Below are 19,097 nucleotides of genomic sequence, written 5' to 3'. Positions count from 1 at the left end.
TGTTCCCTACTGGTAGGGGTCTCTGTATGATGAGGGTATCACCAGCGGTAGCCGTCGCTCTTCAAGTTCCAGACCTGTGAGATTATTTTCCTAATATCTAACTTGTTGATTATAGTACAAGAGAATAATCAACAAGCAGTAACATCTCCTTGTTGATTATAGTACAAGAGAATAATGATTCTATGTTTTGCTTGCACAAAAATAAGTTTGCTTTTCCACCCCCCCTTCCCCCCCAGTTAAGTCACTTTTGACCCGTGCTTTCATTTACCTCTGGAATGTATATACGCTGGGGCAGATTTAACTATCCGCCGTGTTCACTGCACAGGTAAAGCTCCAGGTTTAACGGCCGGAGCTATTCAATTAATTGGCAATTTCCCAGTACGGTAAATCTGCATGTAGAGCGCACTAACCCATAGATTACGCGTCATGTCCTGGAATCTATAGGATTTCCCTGCACGTGTATTCCCAGAGTCGGCATTTTAACATAGATTTTTTTGACGCAGCTTCTGAGGCTGCAAGGAAAAATCAGTATTAAGTGCATTCTCTGGGGTTAATGTGCAGGGATGCAGCGCTGATTGAATAGGACCCTGCAGCTAATTGAATCTGCGCATGTGTGAGGGCAACTTTTATCACCCATCATTTGTATACGTTATAATTAGTGGAAAAGCCACAGCTCATGCTCAACATTAATGCCGGGTACACACAGGGCCGGATTAAGTCTTTAGGGGGCCCGGGGTACTTAAGACAGGGGGGCCCTCATGCCTCTACAGCAAACTCAGCCCTCTCCCCCAACCAGGTAGAGACTGCTGCCTCTTATCTCACTGTATAAGGACCCTGCTTGCAAGCTTACAACATACTGGCATATAAGCAAAAGCTGACCTGGAGTCATATGAGTCAAAAAATTAAAAGCTTCAAAGAAAGTACAAAAACATAGCATATATACACCTATATGCTGAGATAGGTGCAAAGCAAGAAGCATCCGACCATCTCTACACCAGTAGGAGCACGACAGACATAAATGCACCAATACACACCCAACCAGGTCATAAGAACAAAATATATATACTGTGTACAGAAAATTCAGCACTAACCAAAGCAAGCTCACTTATCTTCACAACATCAATAAATAAATGTTGGGGGTTTGGTTAGTGAATTGGCCAATGCACGGAAGTCTGCAAACCGCTCGCCAAGGTACCCCACCTTCATGCAGGTCCTACACTATCACAGAGTCTTAAAAGTTTTGAATCACTAACTAAACCCCCATCATTTATTTATTGATGTTGTGAAGATAAGTGAGCCTGCTTTGGTGAGTGCTGAATTTTCAGTTTAACCACAAATCCAAAATCTCAGAAAATTAGAATTTTGTGAAAAGGTTCAATTAATTTCAGCTAATTAATCCAAACCATCTGCAAAAGGTTCCTGAGCCTTCAAATGGTCTCTTATACCCCTTTTCCACTAACGAGCACGGGTCGCAGCCGGGAGCCTGACACGGGAGCTGCCCCCTGCTGCGACCCGTGCTCGGTCCCTTTCCCATTAGCAGTCACAACCCGGCAAATGCCGGGTTGGTGACGCTTCTAGTGACACGGCAGGGGCGGCGCAGGGAGATCACATGATCTCCCAGCGCCGCCTTCCCTATGCACTGTGAACGGGAGCCGTGTCACCTCGACACGGCTCCCGTTCACACTAGACAGCTAGCCGGGTTGAACACGTGTTCAACCCGGCTAGCTACCAGGGTAGGATTCCCGGATCACTTGATCCGGGTTTACCCTTTTCCACTTGCAAAAAACACGGGTAAATGCGCGCCCCCGTGCATTTACCCGTGTTTTTTGAGCTAGTGGAAAAGGGGTATCAGTCTGGTTCAATACAGTTCACAATCATGGGGAAGACTGCTGACCTGACAGTTGTGCAGTAAAACCATCATTGACACCCTCCACAAGGAGGGACAGCCTCAAAAGGAAATTGGATGTTCTCAAAGTGCTGTATCAAAGCACATTAATATAAAGTTAAGTGGAAGTGAAAATTGTGGAAGAAAAATTTGCACAAACAGCAGGGATGACCGCAGCCTGGAGAGGATTGTCAGGAAAAGGACATTCAAAAGTGTGGGGGAGCTTCACAAGGAGTGGACGGAGGTTGGAGTTAGTGCATCAAGAAGCCCCACACACAGACGGATCCTGGACATGAGTTGTCCAAAGTCCTCTTTTCTGATGAGCGCAAATTTTGCATCTCATTTGGAAACCAAGGTCCCAGAGTATGGAAGAAGAATGGAGCTGCACACAATCCTTAAAGTCCATTGTGAAGTTTCCACAGTCTGTGTTGATTTGGCGAGCCATGTTATCTGCTGGTGTTGGTCCACTGTGCTTTATTAAGTCCAGAGTCAACGCAGCCGTCTACCAGGACATTTTAGAGCACTTCATGCTTCCTTCAGCAGACAAGCTTTATGGAGATGCTGACTTCATTTCCCAGCAGAACTTTGCACCAGCCCACACTGCCAAAAGTACCAAAACATGGTTCAATGACCGTGGGATTACTATGCTGGATTGGCCAGCAAACTCGCCTGACCTGAACCCCAGAGAGAATCTATGGGGCATTGCCAAGAGAAAGATGAGAGACATGAGACCGAACAATGCAGAAGAGCTGAAGTCCACTATTAAAGCATCCGGGTCTTCCATAACACATCACCAGTGCCACAGGCTGATAGAATCCATGCCACGCCGCATTGAGGCAGTAATTCATGCAAAAGGGGCCCAAACCAAGTACTGAGTACATATGCATGATTATACTTCTCAGAGGGCCGACATTTCTGTATTTAAAATCCGTTTTTTTATTGATTTATGTAATATTATAATTTTGTGAGATTTTGGATTTGGGGTTTTCTTAAACTGTAATACACAATCATCAAAATTATAACAAAGGCTTGAAATATCTCACTTTGCATGTAATGAGTCTATATAATATATTATTTCCACCTTTTAAGTTGATTTACTGAAATAAATGAACTTTTGCACGATATTCTACATTTCTGAGTTTCACCTGTATATCAGGTACCTGCAGTTTACCTTTGGTTGTCCTTTTTATATACTGTATGACTGGTGTCCCCATAACATGTGCACTACAGAGCATTGAGATACTTGGAATAGTTTATGTAATCTGTATTCCGAAGAATGTCTTACACACTCCGTTATTTTTAGTATGTTACTTAGCATGTGGTTTGCATAGCCGGGTGGTTAGACGGGCCTGTAATACAGAGCGCAGCCCTGAACTCTGATGTCGGGTTAACTATCAAGGCCTTGCAGTGTGTTTCCATATAGCAGGCCCATATTTCTATTCTCTTAGCCTTCTGTAGTAATGAGACAGGATTTTTTTACATTTTGCCCAGATTCTTTCTTTGTATTTTTCCTTGCAAATACTGTCTTTATTTTTCTCTCTCTCTTTCTTTCTTTTTCTTTCTTTCTCTCTCTCTCTTCTTTTTTCTCTCTCTCTCTCTGTCTCGCTTATGGTTCATTCCGCACTCTGCCTCGTCACCTTCTGCCCTGCTTGCTGTTAAAAGCCATCTGAGTACAGCTGTTACCTAGGCTCTGGATCCCGTGCCTCCTCTCGTGCCAGTTCTGCTCGTGCCAGCCCTGTGGTGAGGAATGTTTTATAATCCTTACTCTTTCCCATTAGCGTTTCCTTTGCTCCAGTGTCTGTGTTTTAAATCCTAAAGGGCACGTTAGAGTGCAGTAAAACCTGTTAGTTGTATAATGAGAAGTGTATGAAAGAAGAGTTAGGGAAGCAGCGGTGATGCGACGGACAGCTTCCTGCTGCCTGGTTGGGCAAATAAAGAAAGTGCACATACCTGTTACAACTATATGTATTCTATAGTAACAATTGTGTTATAAACCTCCTCCTTCAAATAAGCTAATTGTATTAATTGCAGAGAGAAAAATACAATTAGATAATTACAGCAAGCGAGATCAAAAGGAATCTTGGGGGAAGCTTGAAAATTTGTGTGTGCGGGGGAAGGGGAGGGGGGTGTAGGGAAACAATTGTGACACATACCCTGCCAAGGTGCTCTTATATGGAGTTGTTTAGTATGTATGTGGAGTACACAAGCATTTTTGCTCCACGAGCCATATAGGGACACTGCATTTTTTTTAAAAGGCTGAAGTTAATTTGCTTTAAAAACCCTCCATAGATTTCACTTCAGAATAAAAGAGCGTAACCTCTTTGCTGTTATGCCGTCATTTTTTACAGTGAAAGTCCCCTGCTGGGGTAGAGAGCTGTTGTAGGGGGCGTGGTCATGGTGTGTATGGGGAGTGGCCATATGTGTTATGTCTCTTGAAAAGTGTGACCAGTATTTCGCTGCAACACAAGTCCCCTACTCCTGCCTGTTATGGGTCATTAGGTCGACCACACTTAGGTCGACCACTATTGGTCGACATGGTAATTAGGTCAACATGGGAAAAGGTCGACATGAGTTTTTTTACTTTTTTGGGTGTGGTTTTCTTCATAAAGTGACGGGGAACCCCAATTAGTTCACCTTGTCCGCTCGCTTCACTAGCCATGCGCTCGGCACAGGTTACTGTTCCCAATTGTAGTCCACGTGGATCGTAAAGTATGAAAGTCCCAAAATGATTATTATTTTTTAAACTCATGTCGACCTGCCCGGTCGACCTAATGACCCTGTCGACTTATAGTGGTCGACCTAATGACTGTTGACCTAAGTGGTGTTGACCTAATGACCTTATCCCATTTTCTCTGACGTCCTAGTGGATGCTGGGGACTCCGAAAGGACCATGGGGAATAGCGGCTCCGCAGGAGACTGGGCACAAAAGTAAAAGCTTTAGGACTACCTGGTGTGCACTGGCTCCTCCCCCTATGACCCTCCTCCAAGCCTCAGTTAGATTTTTGTGCCCGAACGAGAAGGGTGCTCACTAGGTGGCTCTCCTGAGCTGCTTAGTAAAAAAGTTTAAGTATAGGTTTTTTATTTTCAGTGAATCCTGCTGGCAACAGGCTCACTGCACCGAGGGACTAAGGGGAGAAGAAGCGAACTCACCTGCGTGCAGAGTGGATTGGGCTTCTTAGGCTACTGGACATTAGCTCCAGAGGGACGATCACAGGCCCAGCCATGGATGGGTCCCAGAGCCGCGCCGCCGGCCCCCTTACAGAGCCAGAAGACTGAAGAGGTCCGGAAAATCGGCGGCAGAAGACGTCCTGTCTTCAATAAGGTAGCGCACAGCACCGCAGCTGTGCGCCATTGCTCTCAGCACACTTCACACTCCGGTCACTGAGGGTGCAGGGCGCTGGGGGGGGGGCGCCCTGAGACGCAATAAAAACACCTTATATGGCAAAAAATACATCACATATAGCTCCTGGGCTATATGGATGTATTTAACCCCTGCCAATTTTTCCTTAAAAAAGCGGGAGAAAGGCCGCCGAGAAGGGGGCGGAGCCTATCTCCTCAGCACACTGGCGCCATTTTTCCTCACAGCTCCGTTGGAGGGAAGCTCCCTGACTCTCCCCTGCAGTCCTGCACTACAGAAACAGGGTAAAACAAGAGAGGGGGGGGGGGGGGGGCACTAATTTGGCAGATAAATCTATACAGCAGCTATATAAGGGAAAAACACTTATATAAGGTTATCCCTGTATATATATAGCGCTCTGGTGTGTGCTGGCAAACTCTCCCTCTGTCTCCCCAAAGGGCTAGTGGGGTCCTGTCCTCTATCAGAGCATTCCCTGTGTGTGTGCTGTGTGTCGGTACGTTGTGTCGACATGTATGAGTAGCAAAATTGTATGGAGGCGGAGCAATTGCCTGTAATAGTGATGTCACCCCCTAGGGAGTCGACACCTGACTGGATGGTCTTATGGAAGGAATTACGTGATAGTGTCAGCACTTTACAAAAGACTGTTGACGACATGAGACAGCCGGCAAATCAGTTATTACCTGTACAGGCGTCTCAAACACCGGCAGGGGCTCTAAAGCGCCCGTTACCTCAGATGGTCGACACAGACACGGACACTGACTCCAGTGTCGACGGTGAGGAAACAAACGTATTTTCCAGTAGGGCCACACGTTACATGATCACGGCAATGAAGGAGGTTTTGAACATTTCTGATACTACAAGTACCACAAAAAAGGGTATTATGTGGGGTGTGAAAAAACTACCCGTAGTTTTTCCTGAATCAGATGAATTAAATGAGGTGTGTGATGAAGCGTGGGTTTCCCCCGATAAAAAACTGCTAATTTCTAAAAAATTATTGGCATTATACCCTTTCCCGCCAGAGGTTAGGGCGCGTTGGGAAACACCCCCTAGGGTAGATAAGGCGCTCACACGCTTATCAAAACAAGTGGCGTTACCGTCTCCTGATACGGCCGCCCTCAAGGAGCCAGCTGATAGGAAGCTGGAAAATATCCTAAAAAGTATATACACACATACTGGCATTATACTGCGACCAGCAATCGCCTCAGCCTGGATGTGCAGTGCTGGGGTGGCTTGGTCGGATTCCCTGACTGAAAATATTGATACCCTGGACAGGGACAGTATATTATTGACTATAGAGCATTTAAAGGATGCATTTCTATATATGCGAGATGCACAGAGGGATATTTGCACTCTGGCATCAAGAGTAAGTGCGCTGTCCATTTCTGCCAGAAGAGGGTTATGGACGCGACAGTGGTCAGGTGATGCGGATTCCAAACGGCATATGGAAGTATTGCCGTATAAAGGGGAGGAGTTATTTGGGGTCGGTCTATCGGACCTGGTGGCCACGGCAACGGCTGGGAAATCCACCTTTTTACCCCAGGTCACCTCTCAGCAGAAAAAGACACCGTCTTTTTAGGCTCAGTCCTTTCGTCCCCATAAGGGCAAGCGGGCAAAAGGCCACTCATATCTGCCCCGGGGCAGAGGAAGGGGAAAAAGACTGCAGCAGGCAGCCTCTTCCCAGGAACAGAAGCCCTCCCCCGCTTCTGCCAAGTCCTCAGCATGACGCTGGGGCCTTACAAGCGGACTCGGGCACGGTGGGGGCCCGTCTCAAGAATTTCAGCCCGCAGTGGGCTCACTCGCAAGTGGACCCCTGGATCCTGCAGGTAGTATCTCAGGGGTACAAATTGGAATTCGAGACGTCTCCCCCTCGCCGGTTCCTGAAGTCTGCTTTACCAACGTCTCCCTCTGACAGGGAGGCGGTATTGGAAGCCATTCACAAGCTGTATTCCCAGCAGGTGATAATCAAGGTACCCCTCCTACAACAGGGAAAGGGGTATTATTCCACGCTGTTTGTGGTACCGAAGCCGGACGGCTCGGTGAGACCTATTTTAAATCTGAAATCCTTGAACACTTACATACAAAGGTTCAAATTCAAGATGGAGTCACTCAGAGCAGTGATAGCGAACCTGGAAGAAGGGGACTATATGGTGTCTCTGGACATCAAGGATGCTTACCTCCATGTCCCAATTTGCCCTTCTCACCAAGGGTACCTCAGGTTTGTGGTACAGAACGGTCACTATCAGTTTCAGACGCTGCCGTTTGGATTGTCCACGGCACACCGGGTCTTTACCAAGGTAATGGCCGAAATGATGATTCTTCTTCGAAGAAAAGGCGTCTTAATTATCCCTTACTTGGACGATCTCCTGATAAGGGCAAGGTCCAGAGAACAGTTAGAGGTTGGAGTAGCACTATCTCAAGTAGTACTACGACAGCACGGGTGGATTCTAAATATTCCAAAATCGCAGCTGATTCCGACGACACGTCTGCTGTTCCTAGGGATGATTCTGGACACAGTCCAGAAAAAGGCGTTTCTCCCGGAGGAGAAAGCCAGGGAGTTATCCGACCTAGTCAGGAACCTCCTAAAACCAGGCCAAGTGTCAGTGCATCAATGCACAAGGGTCCTGGGAAAAATGGTGGCTTCTTACGAAGCGATTCCATTCGGCAGATTCCACGCAAGAACTTTTCAGTGGGATCTGCTGGACAAATGGTCCGGATCGCATCTTCAAATGCATCAGCGGATAACCCTGTCTCCAAGGACAAGGGTGTCTCTTCTGTGGTGGTTACAGAGTGCTCATCTTCTAGAGGGCCGCAGATTCGGCATTCAGAACTGGGTCCTGGTGACCACGGATGCCAGCCTGAGAGGCTGGGGAGCAGTCACACAGGGAAAAAATTTCCAGGGCTTGTGGTCAAGCATGGAAACGTCACTTCACATAAATATCCTGGAACTAAGGGCCATTTACAATGCCCTAAGTCAGGCAAGGCCTCTGCTTCAGGGTCAGCCGGTGTTGATCCAGTCGGACAACATCACGGCAGTCGCCCACGTAAACAGACAGGGCGGCACAAGAAGCAGGAGGGCAATGACGGAAGTTGCAAGGATTCTTCGCTGGGCGGAAAATCATGTGATAGCACTGTCAGCAGTGTTCATTCCGAGAGTGGACAACTGGGAAGCAGACTTCCTCAGCAGACACGACCTCCACCCGGGAGAGTGGGGACTTCACCCAGAAGTCTTCCACATGATTGTGAACCGTTGGGAAAAACCAAAGGTGGACATGATGGCGTCCCGCCTCAACAAAAAACTGGACAGATATTGCGCCAGGTCAAGGGATCCTCAGGCAATAGCTGTGGACGCTCTGGTAACACCGTGGGTGTACCAGTCAGTGTATGTGTTCCCTCCTCTGCCTCTCATACCCAAGGTACTGAGAATCATAAGAAGGAGAGGAGTAAGGACTATACTCGTGGCTCCGGATTGGCCAAGAAGGACTTGGTACCCGGAACTTCAAGAGATGCTCACGGAAGACCCGTGGCCTCTATCTCTAAGAAAGGACCTGCTCCAGCAGGGACCCTGTCTGTTCCAAGACTTACCGCGGCTGCGTTTGACGGCATGGCGGTTGAACGCCGGATCCTGAAGGAAAAAGGCATTCCGGATGAAGTCATCCCTACCCTGATCAAAGCCAGGAAGGATGTAACTGTGCAACATTATCACCGTATTTGGCGTAAATATGTTGCGTGGTGTGAGGCCAGGAAGGCCCCTACAGAGGAATTTCAACTGGGTCGTTTCCTGCATTTCCTGCAAACAGGACTGTCTATGGGCCTAAAATTAGGGTCCATTAAGGTTCAAATTTCGGCCCTGTCGATATTCTTCCAAAAAGAACTAGCTTCAGTTCCTGAAGTTCAGACGTTTGTCAAGGGGGTACTGCATATACAGCCTCCTTTTGTGCCTCCAGTGGCACCTTGGGATCTCAATGTAGTTTTGGGGTTCCTAAAATCACATTGGTTTGAACCACTCACCACTGTGGACTTAAAATATCTCACATGGAAAGTGGTAATGCTGTTAGCCCTAGCTTCAGCCAGGCGTGTCTCAGAATTGGCGGCTTTATCCTATAAAAGCCCTTACCTAATTTTTCATACGGACAGGGCAGAATTGAGGACTCGTCCCCAATTTCTCCCTAAGGTGGTTTCAGCGTTTCACTTAAACCAGCCTATTGTGGTACCTGCGGCTACTAGGGACTTGGAGGATTCCAAGTTGCTGGACGTAGTCAGGGCCCTGAAAATATATGTTTCCAGGACGGCTGGAGTCAGAAAATCTGACTCGCTGTTTATCCTGTATGCACCCAACAAGCTGGGTGCTCCTGCTTCTAAGCAGACTATTGCTCGTTGGATTTGTAGTACAATTCAGCTTGCACATTCTGTGGCAGGCCTGCCACAGCCAAAATCTTTAAAAGCCCATTCCACACGAAAAGTGGGCTCATCTTGGGCGGCTGCCCGAGGGGTCTCGGCTTTACAACTTTGCCGAGCAGCTACTTGGTCAGGGGCAAACACGTTTGCTAAATTCTACAAATTTGATACCCTGGCTGAGGAGGACCTGGAGTTCTCTCATTCGGTGCTGCAGAGTCATCCGCACTCTCCCGCCCGTTTGGGAGCTTTGGTATAATCCCCATGGTCCTTTCGGAGTCCCCAGCATCCACTAGGACGTCAGAGAAAATAAGAATTTACTTACCGATAATTCTATTTCTCATAGTCCGTAGTGGATGCTGGGCGCCCATCCCAAGTGCGGATTGTCTGCAATACTTGTACATAGTTATTGTTACAAAAATCGGGTTATTGTTGTTGTGAGCCATCTTTTCAGAGGCTCCGCTGTTATCATGCTGTTAACTGGGTTCAGATCACAAGTTGTACGGTGTGATTGGTGTGGCTGGTATGAGTCTTACCCGGGATTCAAAATCCTTCCTTATTGTGTACGCTCGTCCGGGCACAGTATCCTAACTGAGGCTTGGAGGAGGGTCATAGGGGGAGGAGCCAGTGCACACCAGGTAGTCCTAAAGCTTTTACTTTTGTGCCCAGTCTCCTGCGGAGCCGCTATTCCCCATGGTCCTTTCGGAGTCCCCAGCATCCACTACGGACTATGAGAAATGGAATTATCGGTAAGTAAATTCTTATTTTAACCATGTGGCCCTAGTAAAATCACTATCAATATCTTCTGATCCCCTGGCCAGCTTATGTTCATGTTGGTGCTTGTACAGTATAGCACAACTTAAGACAGGAGGATTTGAAATTCCAAATGTTACCTTGTGTACAGTATGTGATTTGGTGCCTCCCTATGAGTGCTGCTGGCTTTTTTATTTCTGTTCTTCTTAACCATGGCCACACATAAGGTATTCTATATTCAGGACAGTATATTAGCAGATGCAGCCTTATTATGGTCTGAGGTTTATTATCACATATATGCTTGACGTGAGCTGATTTTGTAACATGAAACCCCCGGGAGTGGTTGGTTGTATCCGGCCAACATCTGCCAATGATTTGAAGTCCTTTCCAATGGTTGCACAACTTGCCCTCTTGCCCCTGGTTGCTGCAGCCTTACCAGTATTCTCACTCCTGTAACAGCTGCCCATGTTTTCTTCAAGCAGTCTGCAGAGCCCCCTGGCCCGCCTTTGTTTCGGCGTGGCTCCGCCGGTGGCAGTCTCCCTTCACTGAGTCGCATTGAAGATGTATCTGTTCCTGCAGTGAGCAGAGTGAGTGAGAGTATGAGTGTGGCTCACGAGACGCCAGTGTGTAATGTATGGCCAGTGCTTGCTGACTCACTAACTAGAAGCATGGCTGCATCTCCGGTAATCCTGGCTCCAGGGCCGCAGGCGTCCCTCTGATGCTTCCGCTAGCTCCTAACTTGTGTCAGATTTGCTTGGTGTAGCTTGTAACATTCGTTGCAAACAACTGATGGTCTGTCTTTAGAGATGAATGCCTCCTTCTAAATGTATTGTTTTAACGTATTACTGAGATTAAAGGTAATGTGTGGCCCTTTAAAAGGTTAGAGGGTGGGCCAAGTGGTCTTTGAAGCCTATCCGATTGAGTATCACTGGAGCCTCTTCTGGGTCTGGTCACTTGACAAGGGTCAGCATTTCTATGGAGAACTGAGAAGACCATGGAATACATTTGCCAGAGACACTCTGTAATAAAAAAAGCAGATTTAAATATTAGTAAATAAACATTCTCTTTGTGCAGTAGTTCTTAGCTGGTGTGTTTTGTTGGTGTTCCTGGGACACACGGTTGTGAACATTCTAATGCCTAGCTAACCATTAAGTCATTCCTAGGCTATGTGTGGTTCTCTCCCTATCACAATGCTCTACCAGTGCATTCTAATGCAACGCATGGTGAACTGAATTCTACTCCACCAATTATGGATTAATCCATAGTCACTCTGCCTAATAGCTGTTTGCGTGTCCTGGAAATATTTTGATGCCTAATCAGTTTTCTTTAGCGCAATTTAAGCTTAACTAACTATCTTACCAAATATCGATGACTTGGTACTTGATAGATGGTCTCCATTGCTGGACTGTCTACCCTCCCCGGGTGAAACATGTTGATACAGAGGCTGACTTGTATCTATTTCTTAATCTTGCAGGTGGAAGAAAGACCAGACAAAGACTTTGTAGAGAAGGTGAGACGTGTTCTTTACCTTCCCAATTGCTGCAGTGACAGAATGGAGCTGTGTGGGCTTACCTTATATAACCCCCCATTCCATAGAAGCACTAATTACAATTCATTCATCTTTATAAAATGGAAATGATACACATCCGCCTAATAGTGTAGTAGCGTGTGTAGAATGTCAGGAGCCAGACGTTGTCAACAGCGGGAATGCGTGCCAAAATGGTACGCTTTCACTTTGTACTTCTGTGCTAAGGATTCTGGCACCTGACCTAGTACACGGAGAGGCACTTTGTCTCTTTTTACTTATTTTTCCAGATTAATTACACCCGGGGCATCAGCTGGTTTCATAGGTCAGCTGCCAACTATTGTCATACAGGGAGAGTGACTATTCATTATACTTGTTTTGCAGCACACTAATTGTCCCTTTGAATGATGAATATATATATATATATATATATATAGATATATATATATATATATATATATATATATATATATATATATAGATAGATAGATAGATAGAGGAAGGTGCGGCACTCGGCTCTTAACAAATGTAACAAAGTCGAATGATATTTCAACAACGTTTCAGTGCCGCCGCACTGTCGTCAGGAGGCACTGAAACGTTGTTGAAATATCATTCGACTTTGTTACATTTGTTAAGAGCCGAGTGCCGCACCTTCCTCTATCTGCATGCTCCTACTGTGAAGGCACCGACCGAAGCTGCATTGTAATTTGGAGTGCCAGGCCTCCTATCGTGTGTATATGTATGTGTGTGTGTGTGTGTGTATATATATATATATATATATATATATATATATATATATACACACACCCAATGTATGCATATTTTCTTTTTCAAGCTCCAAATCTGAAAATGTTTTCTTTTTTTGTATTGCATTTCCTCTACTGATTCAGAGCGGCCGTCCTGTGTCCAGCTTGTCTGCAGCCACCCTTGCTTCCCTGGGTGGGACATCTTCTCGGAGAGGCAGCGGAGACACATCCATATCTGTAGACACAGAGGCATCCATCAGAGAAATAAAGGTAACTGCATACGTATTCATTTAAAGGACTACTAAACATCGCCATTGTAGAACAGTTGTAAATCCCTGATATCATGTTCCACATTGCACACAGAGGGGGACCAGGGCCATAGCAGGGGCATGTAATCAGTGCCACCACCCAAGGCATAAGGCCAGTCGAGTGGCACAGCCAGTGCCCAGTGGCAGTCACTTACAGCAAGTTATCGGATGTCCCTTGTGCCCACCTTACTGCTCTCCGATCCTCGTTGTGCGACATCGTAACCTCACATGCGCAAGGGTCGGCGAAATAGTTTTTCTTCTTATAAATTGTTTCAAAACTGTTAAGTATATTCCCCGAATCTATCCAAAGGTTTGCAAAATACTAACCTTGGCCATCTGTGAGGGAAGCAGAATTATCCTAGTCAACCACTATCTTGTAGCCTGCCAGATTTGTTCCACTCCTTCTTACTATTGTCATACCTGTGAGCAGGGACGACATAAAACGGGCAAATATTGCGTTTAGAGCCAGTGCTGGTATGAAACCTGCCAAATGCTCCATCAGCCAACAGTGAGTGGTGAAACGCGAGGCTGCGCACGGTTCATGTAAAAAAGCATTCTCTCAACATGATGACAAAAGACTTTCATTCAGTTGGAAAAGTAAAAATGATTCCTGAGAATTCTGCTCACCTTCTGTAACCATTTCTGACACATCCTTGGAGCTTTGTATAAAGCTATCAGCACTAACTCTGGTTAAAATCAAATTAAAATGATCAATTTAAATGACTATGTATATTATATTGCACAAGCCATTCACTGTCTAAAGGACTCATCAGAAATTGGAGGCTTACTGCAACAATCTGTTCTGCCCTGCCAGTGACCTAGAGTAGGGGAATAGTACCTCTGCATTATTCTCTGGTTCGTTCATTATAGCGTAATGCTGGATATTAATTTGGGGGAACATGATACAAACCTATCGATAATGCGCGGCTCAGAAATTATTTCACAGTGTGGTATCTTCAAGTTATAATTATCACCCTCCCACTTACTGTAGCAAATTAGAAATATAAAATGCCACTTGTGATGTGACTTTTCCGTTTCATCTTCCACTTGTTCTAGAACCTGTCTGTGCTTCTTTTTCTCTGAGACTGTCTGCATTAAACTATTATCTGTCTTTTTTTGTCTTTCAACTCGTCCAAACTTGTTGTTTTTAGACTGCCAGACATCTGTTCTCTTTGTTCATAGATCCCCATACATACACAAAGCTTCCTCTGTCTGTCTCAGTAGGCTGCTTCACCTTGTTACGTTGTGAGATGACGTAGTACACGGCTGCAGTTACTTATTTACTAATTAATTAGGTCTTCTGTCTACAAATATACCGTATATACTCGAGTATAAGCCGACTTTTTCAGCACTTTTTTTTGTGCTGAAAAAGCCACCTCGGCTTATACTCGAGTCAGTGACAGGCAGAGGCAGAGCAGTGTGAAGGAGGGACACGAAGCGCACAGCGCGCGGCTCTCCTGTGTCCCTCCTGCATCTCCGGCGGCAGCTCTATTACAGGAAGTACCCGTTCGTGACCTCTGATCACGAACCGGCACTTCCTTTAATAGACCTGCCGCGGCCGCCGAAGATGCAGGAGGGACACAGGAGAGGCGCGTGCTGTGCGCTTCGTGTCCCTCCAGAAGACAGCGCGGGATCGACGGAGGGGTAAGTAACAACACTGTGGGGCATACCTGGCACTTGGGGAGGGAGCATATCTGGCAGCATGAGGGGGTATATGTGGCAGCATGAGAGGGGGCATATGTGGCAGCATGAGGGGGCATATGTGGCAGCATGAGGGGACATATCTGGCAGCATGAGGGGGCATATGTGGCATCATGAGGGGACGTATCTGGCAGCATGAGGAGACGTATCTGGCAGCATGAGGGGACGTATCTGGCAGCATGAGGGGGCATATGTGGCAGCATGAGGTGACCTATCTGGCAGCATGAGGGGGCATATGTGGCAGCATGAGGGGCATATGTGGCAGCATGAGGGGCATATGTGGCAGCATGAGGGACATATGTGGCAGCATGAGGGACATATGTGGCAGCATGAGGGACATATGTGGCAGCATGAGGGCATATCTGGCACATCAGGCACTGTGGGGCATATCTGGCAGTGTGGGGGCATATCTGGCAGTGTGGGGGCATATCTGGCAGTGTGGGGGCATATCTGGCAGTGTGGGGGCATATCTGGCAGTGTGGGGGCATATCTGGCAGTGTGGGGGCATATCTGGCACTGTGGGGGCATATCTGGCACTGTGGGGGCATATCTGGCAGTATGAGGGCATATCTGGCACTGAGGGCTGTGTACGGCTAGAGCTGCATTTCCCACCCTAGGCTTATACTCGAGTCAATAAGTTTTCCCAGGTTTTTGTGGTAGAATTAGGTGCCTCGGCTTATATTCGGGTCGACTTATACTCGAGTATATACGGTAATAACTGACGATTTATTTGCGCCCGATACAGTATGACTTCATTTTCCAGCTGAAACTGGTGGTGACCACAGCAGGTTCCTAGGCTCCGTTTATTGTAAATATTCCCAGTTCTGCTCTGATGTCATGTAGGATAAGGGAGGGTCTCGTGCGCTGAGTTCTGTCCCAGCTGTACGCAGCTGTTTCACCCCCCCGGTCTGCTAGTCTATCTGCCACTGGCCTAGGATACATGTGATGTTCTCTTTCATCCCCAGTAGACATTGTACACCAGGCATTAAGCGTGTGCTGTGTTCTGTTCTCTATCACACCTTCTTGTCTTCATTCCTGTGCATTCTTTCCTCCCCCCGTCAGGAGATCAGTGAGTTAAAGGAGCAGATTGAGGATGTAGAAGGGAAATACATGCAAGGGCTAAAGGAGATGAAGGTACCAGTTGTGTGACACTAATCCTGCACCAGGGCATGGCAGAGGCACCCCGCAGACCCTCGTCTGTGTGTGATGATTGGTGTGCAATTAAACTAATCTATGTAACAGTCTGTTCACTACTTACGGCGAACGATTCATTGATTTCTGCTAATAATCCACATTGTTTTTTTCCGTCTGCTAGACCGTTTTGCAGTCCGTTATTAATGTCGCTCTTTCTCTGCAGGACTCTCTGGCAGAGGTGGAGGAGAAGTACAAGAGGTCTATGGTGACAAATGCCCAGTTAGACAATGAGAAAAGCTCCTTGCAATACCAGGTGGAGAACCTGCGGGAGGTGCTGCTGGAGCTAGAGGAAGAACTGGCAGAGTCCCGGAGACAGTATGATGAAAAGCACAAAGTAAGTAAGGGAAGACCAAGGGGGCTCCTGCATGGGCCCGCTCGCTGGAACGTAGTCTTGTGGAACTGTTACGTCTTCTTTAGCCCACTGTTGGTAGTTCAGTGATGGCTGGGGCCGTAGTGTCTATAGTGAAAGATGTTTTTTTCTTTCATTCTATTATTTAATATATGTCCATTTTATAAATGTCACTTTTTATGCACGGATTATAAATAGGATTTTTTTATTTGCTATTTTTTTTTTCTGTCATCTGGGCATTTGTTGTTGTAATAATAATAATTATATAATGTATGATCTTAGTTTTTACCCAATATTTATTTATTGCCCTCTCCACCAGATCATTATACACGCCTCTATAATGTCAGGAGCAGAGATCGGATTCCGTAACTATGTTCCTAGAGGCGTTAATACGGGATGTAGTTATGTGACCGGCGGTCAGGAGACAGCCGATCACAATACCGACCCACGGGATCCCGCCCCCTCACAATCCCAACAGTCAGCGCTCGCCACCAAGCCCGCAAGGGGCTTTGTTGCTCTCGCCCCTCCCGCCGGGCATCTATAAGCCAGGATGGTGACCGGCGCTAATGCCTAGTGTCTACTGGAAATACAGTATGTGTCTGATCTGGTGGAATCGTGATCTCGCCCAGCCAAACCCCCATAATATGTATCCACACACTATTGATATTGTCTGCTTATGGTGTTTTGTCGATTGCTGCATGATCTGCTTCTGTTCCTGGCAGGAGTGCGAACGGCAGAAACATGATCAAGGCGTCCTGCGTTTCCAGCTGGCTGAGATGAAGGACGCTTTGGAGCAAAGGGAGGCACTGCTGACGGTGAGAGGAAAATATAAAAGATACTGTATACATATATATATATATATATATATATATATTTTTTCCCTGTAATTCGATTTAGACTTCATTAAAAAATTTGCACTGATTTCTTTGCCACGATATCGGTCAAATTTTAATGGTCGTACGGCTGCAAACGTGGAGGTGATGTCTTCAACGAGACACCATCAGGCTTCAAAACAACGCATCATATATTTTAGCTGATGGGACTTGAATACATTCTGGGTCATTTTGGCGTTCCTGTGTGGAATCAGTTTTATCGTAGACGTTTGCCCCGTTTTAATCCATCCTTTCCTCTTTTTATTCCTCTTGACCATCCTATCTTTCTTTAATATGTCTGTCTACTGCCTACTAGGAGATTCGCCAGCTGCAACAAAAACAAGAAAACAGCGACCGGGAGATTTGCGACCTCAAGGAAACCATAGAGTGGAAGGATAAAAAAATAGGGGTAGGAATCCGTATTAAGGGTTGCTATAAATTGGCGCAGCCGTATCTGGCGTGACGAGGAAACCACAGAAAAGTAACTGGCTCTCAGTAATATAAGGCATATGTTGTCCTGTACTAGCCCCCTGTAGCCATTTAAAGGAGCCCTAGAAAGGGTAAAGCCCAAACAGTATAATGGGTTAGATCATCAGCCGTGTATGAGAAGACGCGTCTATCTGCCTAAAAGTATATGGCATTTCATTTTTATAGTACCAGATACCAGTCTGTATTAAGTCCTGCACTAAATAAATGGAAAGTCTGGGTTACCCACGGCAACTACCAAAGGGTAAGATTTGGGGGAAGCAGCCAGCAGTCGCTAGCATTTTATTTAGGGGACCATGAATATTCAGGTTTTAAAATAACTCCAAGAAACAATTCACCCTGAGGGGCTATTCAGGGTTGGGAGTAACTCAAAGTAAAGAGAAGTGATTTTGCACCTGGACAAACCATGTTGTAATGCAACAGGTCAAATAGATTTATCAGTTTTGCATGCCGGGTAAATATTGGCTGGCTTTGTATGCAGCCCACAAATACTGGACAGCTTTTTTTTTTCTTTTTTTTTTTTTTAACACCAATTTAAAGCTCCCCCCTCCCAACTCTAAATCTCTCTGCACAAATGAAATGTGCCCAACCTGCATTGCAACATGGTTTTGCCAAGGTGCAAATGTGTTTTCTTTTTTGCTCCGAACTCTGAATCCGCCCCTGACTGTATTAATCAACTGCCCCTGATTCCCCCATTGTTGCCCATCTTTATTTAATGAGGTTTCCTTCTCAGCATGTTCTGGTCTTACTTTAACATCTTGCACATCAGTTCACTCTTGCTTTCATTCTTTTCACTCTCTCTCTTCCACACCCCATTTCCTCTTCTTCCTCTCCTAACTGGGGAAGTGCAGGCTCTGGAGAGGCAAAAAGAGTTTTTTGAACCAGTACGCAGTGAACGCGACACCCTAAGGGAAGAGGTGACCCGTCTGAGGGAGGAGTTAAAGGTACATAGCTTGGGTATAATCTGTGTTGCTATTAAGTATGAATGTTTGGAAGTTCTATTTTGGGTGAGGTGCCAGCATCGGATTAATATAATAAGCACATACATATTCTGGAAACACTTTTTCTCTGAACTTTAATAAGAGATGTCCTTTTTCTGTCATATGTTACAGGAGTGGGAGGCAACGTGCAGCATTCCAGCTGCTGTGGAACTACTCATCCCAGCATCCCCTGCCACAGTTATATGCTATAACTATGGCAGGGCATGCTGGGATGTGTAGTTCCACAGCAGCTGCAGTGCCACACATTGCTAGCCCCCCTCAAGCGCTGTCAGTTACTGTAAGAGTAAAACTGTTTCAGCTATTATGGTTAAAGCTGATATGAAACATCAAATATCCAGAAGTCTGTAATAGGAATCATAAAACATAATGTAGCAAATAGGAAAGTAATTACAGTACTACCTTATTTCTCCCGAATGGGCCATTCATAAGTCTGTGGAAAACGTTGTATTCCGTGTCCATGTTTGGTAAGGTATTCTCCCTAATCCAGTGTTGAAGTATTATACTTTCCAGTGCCTGCTAATGCATAG

The 19,097-nt window shown here is 46.1% G+C and overlaps 1 protein-coding gene across 22 annotated transcripts in view; it reads left to right on the top strand.

The window, feature by feature from the left end:
• LRRFIP1 (LRR binding FLII interacting protein 1) overlaps positions 1-19,097 on the top strand; it is a 276,900-nt gene that overhangs the window by 191,555 nt on the left and 66,248 nt on the right. For 14 of the 22 annotated variants that reach the window (XM_063933201.1, XM_063933191.1, XM_063933181.1 and 11 more), the window contains 10 exons: positions 17-76; positions 3,548-3,625; positions 10,868-10,975; positions 11,863-11,898; positions 12,804-12,929; positions 15,731-15,802; positions 16,026-16,196; positions 16,934-17,026; positions 17,400-17,492; positions 18,421-18,513. In XM_063933201.1, coding sequence (XP_063789271.1) covers positions 17-76; positions 3,548-3,625; positions 10,868-10,975; positions 11,863-11,898; positions 12,804-12,929; positions 15,731-15,802; positions 16,026-16,196; positions 16,934-17,026; positions 17,400-17,492; positions 18,421-18,513 — 930 coding nt within the window. The remainder of the gene's footprint in view (positions 1-16; positions 77-3,547; positions 3,626-10,867; positions 10,976-11,862; positions 11,899-12,803; positions 12,930-15,730; positions 15,803-16,025; positions 16,197-16,933; positions 17,027-17,399; positions 17,493-18,420; positions 18,514-19,097) is intronic. The other 8 variants (XM_063933200.1, XM_063933199.1, XM_063933198.1 and 5 more) reach the window with 5 other exon arrangements.

Source organism: Pseudophryne corroboree, chromosome 7, assembly GCF_028390025.1.
Source record: "Pseudophryne corroboree isolate aPseCor3 chromosome 7, aPseCor3.hap2, whole genome shotgun sequence".
NCBI classification, from domain to species: Eukaryota; Metazoa; Chordata; class Amphibia; order Anura; family Myobatrachidae; genus Pseudophryne; species Pseudophryne corroboree.
The sequence above is the reverse complement of the archived record's forward strand: the minus strand, read 5'-3'. Positions and strand labels throughout refer to the sequence as shown.